Below are 1,787 nucleotides of genomic sequence, written 5' to 3'. Positions count from 1 at the left end.
TCACACTATTCATGAGAATTCAAAATAAAAACAATGATGTACCATATATTAATAACCCTTAAGAATGATTTATAAACATAAGTTTAGCTTACAACCTTGTAATTCCCACAAGTGAATATTAAAAATGGAAGCTGAAGAATAGCTGCCCCAGAAAAACAGGTATTGCAAAAATCATAATATTATTAAAGAATAATTTGCATAATAGAGCCCTAATTAGGATTAAGATCAGAGATTGATCACCTCCGTAGGCTTTCCGAGAAATAATCGATCTATCACTCAATGCATCATGGCTTTAGCACCATGGACAATCGTCTTCTAATTGGTTCAACCATGGTGAAGAAGCCCTGAAATCTATCACCTTCAACTTCAATAGCTCATGTACAATAAAACCCTAGAATCCAAAGAAATACCATTTTAGATTATGCCCTCCTTCTTCCATGTACAATAGAAACAGCTATATAGTGTAAGACATTATTATTATACTATGGTTCAGGTTCGAGTCGAAGCTCCAAATCCAATTCACCATCCATTTCATCTCGTCCCTTCTCTTCTCGATCAACCTGAGTTCCAGGTCCCACATGCAACTCCTCCCCAAATGGGTTCAGTTGTGGGCCTTGCCCGGGCTTTCTCACGGGTGAATTATTGGAGTGGAACACATATGTTTCTCTATTGCCCGATGCAGATGGCCGAAAATACATGGGATAACTCTTCATATTCTCCGGCGAGTGAAATTGTGGGTAGTTTTGAAATTGAGAGAAGAACCCAGAATTTGAAGCATCATTATCTAGTTTGTTCATACCTGAAGAAAGCATTCGGTGTCGTATAATAGCTCTATCCCTCCGGTGAATGTTCATGTGCCCCCCTAAGGCTTGTGCTGTGGAGAAACCTTGCTTACAAAAAGTGCACTCATAGAACCTTCCGGTGCTGGCATCATCTTTGACATGTTCTTGCCGGTCAGTTTCTCCGCTCGAGGATTTCGAGTCTTCGATTTGATCACTTTCCATCATACCTGTTTCTAGTGATATGGGATTGTCTATAAACTCTTAGTTCAAGGGTGCAAATCCTCTGAGATTAATATTACAAGGCAAATATGAGGAAATTAAAAACTAGGGAAGGTGATAAGTGTAGGAGAGGAAGGGGAGAAGGTAGGGAGAAAATGGAGTTTTATAGTTTGGAATTATGGAGAGTAAGGAAGAAGGGACAAGTAAAGACATTGGCATTGTCAGCGTGACTTCACTCAAGTTGTCATAAAGGAGACACGGTTTTGACGTATTGTTATGGGATATATTCATTCAGCCGGCAATGTTGGTGTTTTTAGAAAGGTTTCTGATAAGCATTTTACGGATATGGTATAGGTAGATTACGGGATTACTATTTTAGGATTATCTTAGTCATATTTCTTGCTTTTATTTATGTTGCTTTACATAGAAGATGGGGAATAATTGTTAGGCAATTATTTAGGGTTGCTATTTTGGATTTTGACTATCTATATATTGTAATGGCATGATAAAAGAAAGAGGTGATTGAATAAAGTTTATTTTTGGGATATCACTTGTGAAGAGAGCATTGGCTCTTTCACGTGTTATATTGGCATTTTTCTCCAAACCGTGGCATGGGTTTTCAAACCCCCACTAGATTATTTTAGTCACTGCTTGTGTTGATCTCCATCTTGTGTTTCCGTTCCACGCTCCCTGCGTCAATTGGTATCAGAGCACAAGAGATCTACGATGAATGCCCGACGGGATGAAGAAGTCCCTGCACCTAATGTCGGCCAGCTTGATCTAGCC

General features: G+C 39.1%; 1 protein-coding gene across 1 annotated transcript; it reads right to left on the bottom strand.

Annotated features, from left to right (window-relative positions):
• Positions 1 to 482: 482 nt before the first annotated feature.
• LOC143880695 (uncharacterized) lies at positions 483 to 1,004 on the bottom strand. Its single transcript, XM_077383668.1, has one exon. The coding sequence runs from the start codon at positions 1,002 to 1,004 to the stop codon at positions 483 to 485; it is 522 nt and encodes a 173-aa protein (XP_077239783.1).
• Positions 1,005 to 1,787: the final 783 nt, after the last annotated feature.

The sequence above is a fragment of the Tasmannia lanceolata genome, unplaced genomic scaffold (genome assembly GCF_043159265.1).
Source record: "Tasmannia lanceolata isolate RefF3 unplaced genomic scaffold, GAP_Taslan_0.1 ptg000007l, whole genome shotgun sequence".
Classification (NCBI taxonomy): domain Eukaryota; kingdom Viridiplantae; phylum Streptophyta; class Magnoliopsida; order Canellales; family Winteraceae; genus Tasmannia; species Tasmannia lanceolata.
The sequence above is the reverse complement of the archived record's forward strand: the minus strand, read 5'-3'. Positions and strand labels throughout refer to the sequence as shown.

What these genes read in the sequence shown, in the direction of transcription:
- LOC143880695 (XM_077383668.1), bottom strand. Translation starts at nt 1,004, where the DNA reads ATGGAAAGTGATCAAATCGAAGACTCGAAATCCTCGAGCGGAGAAACT.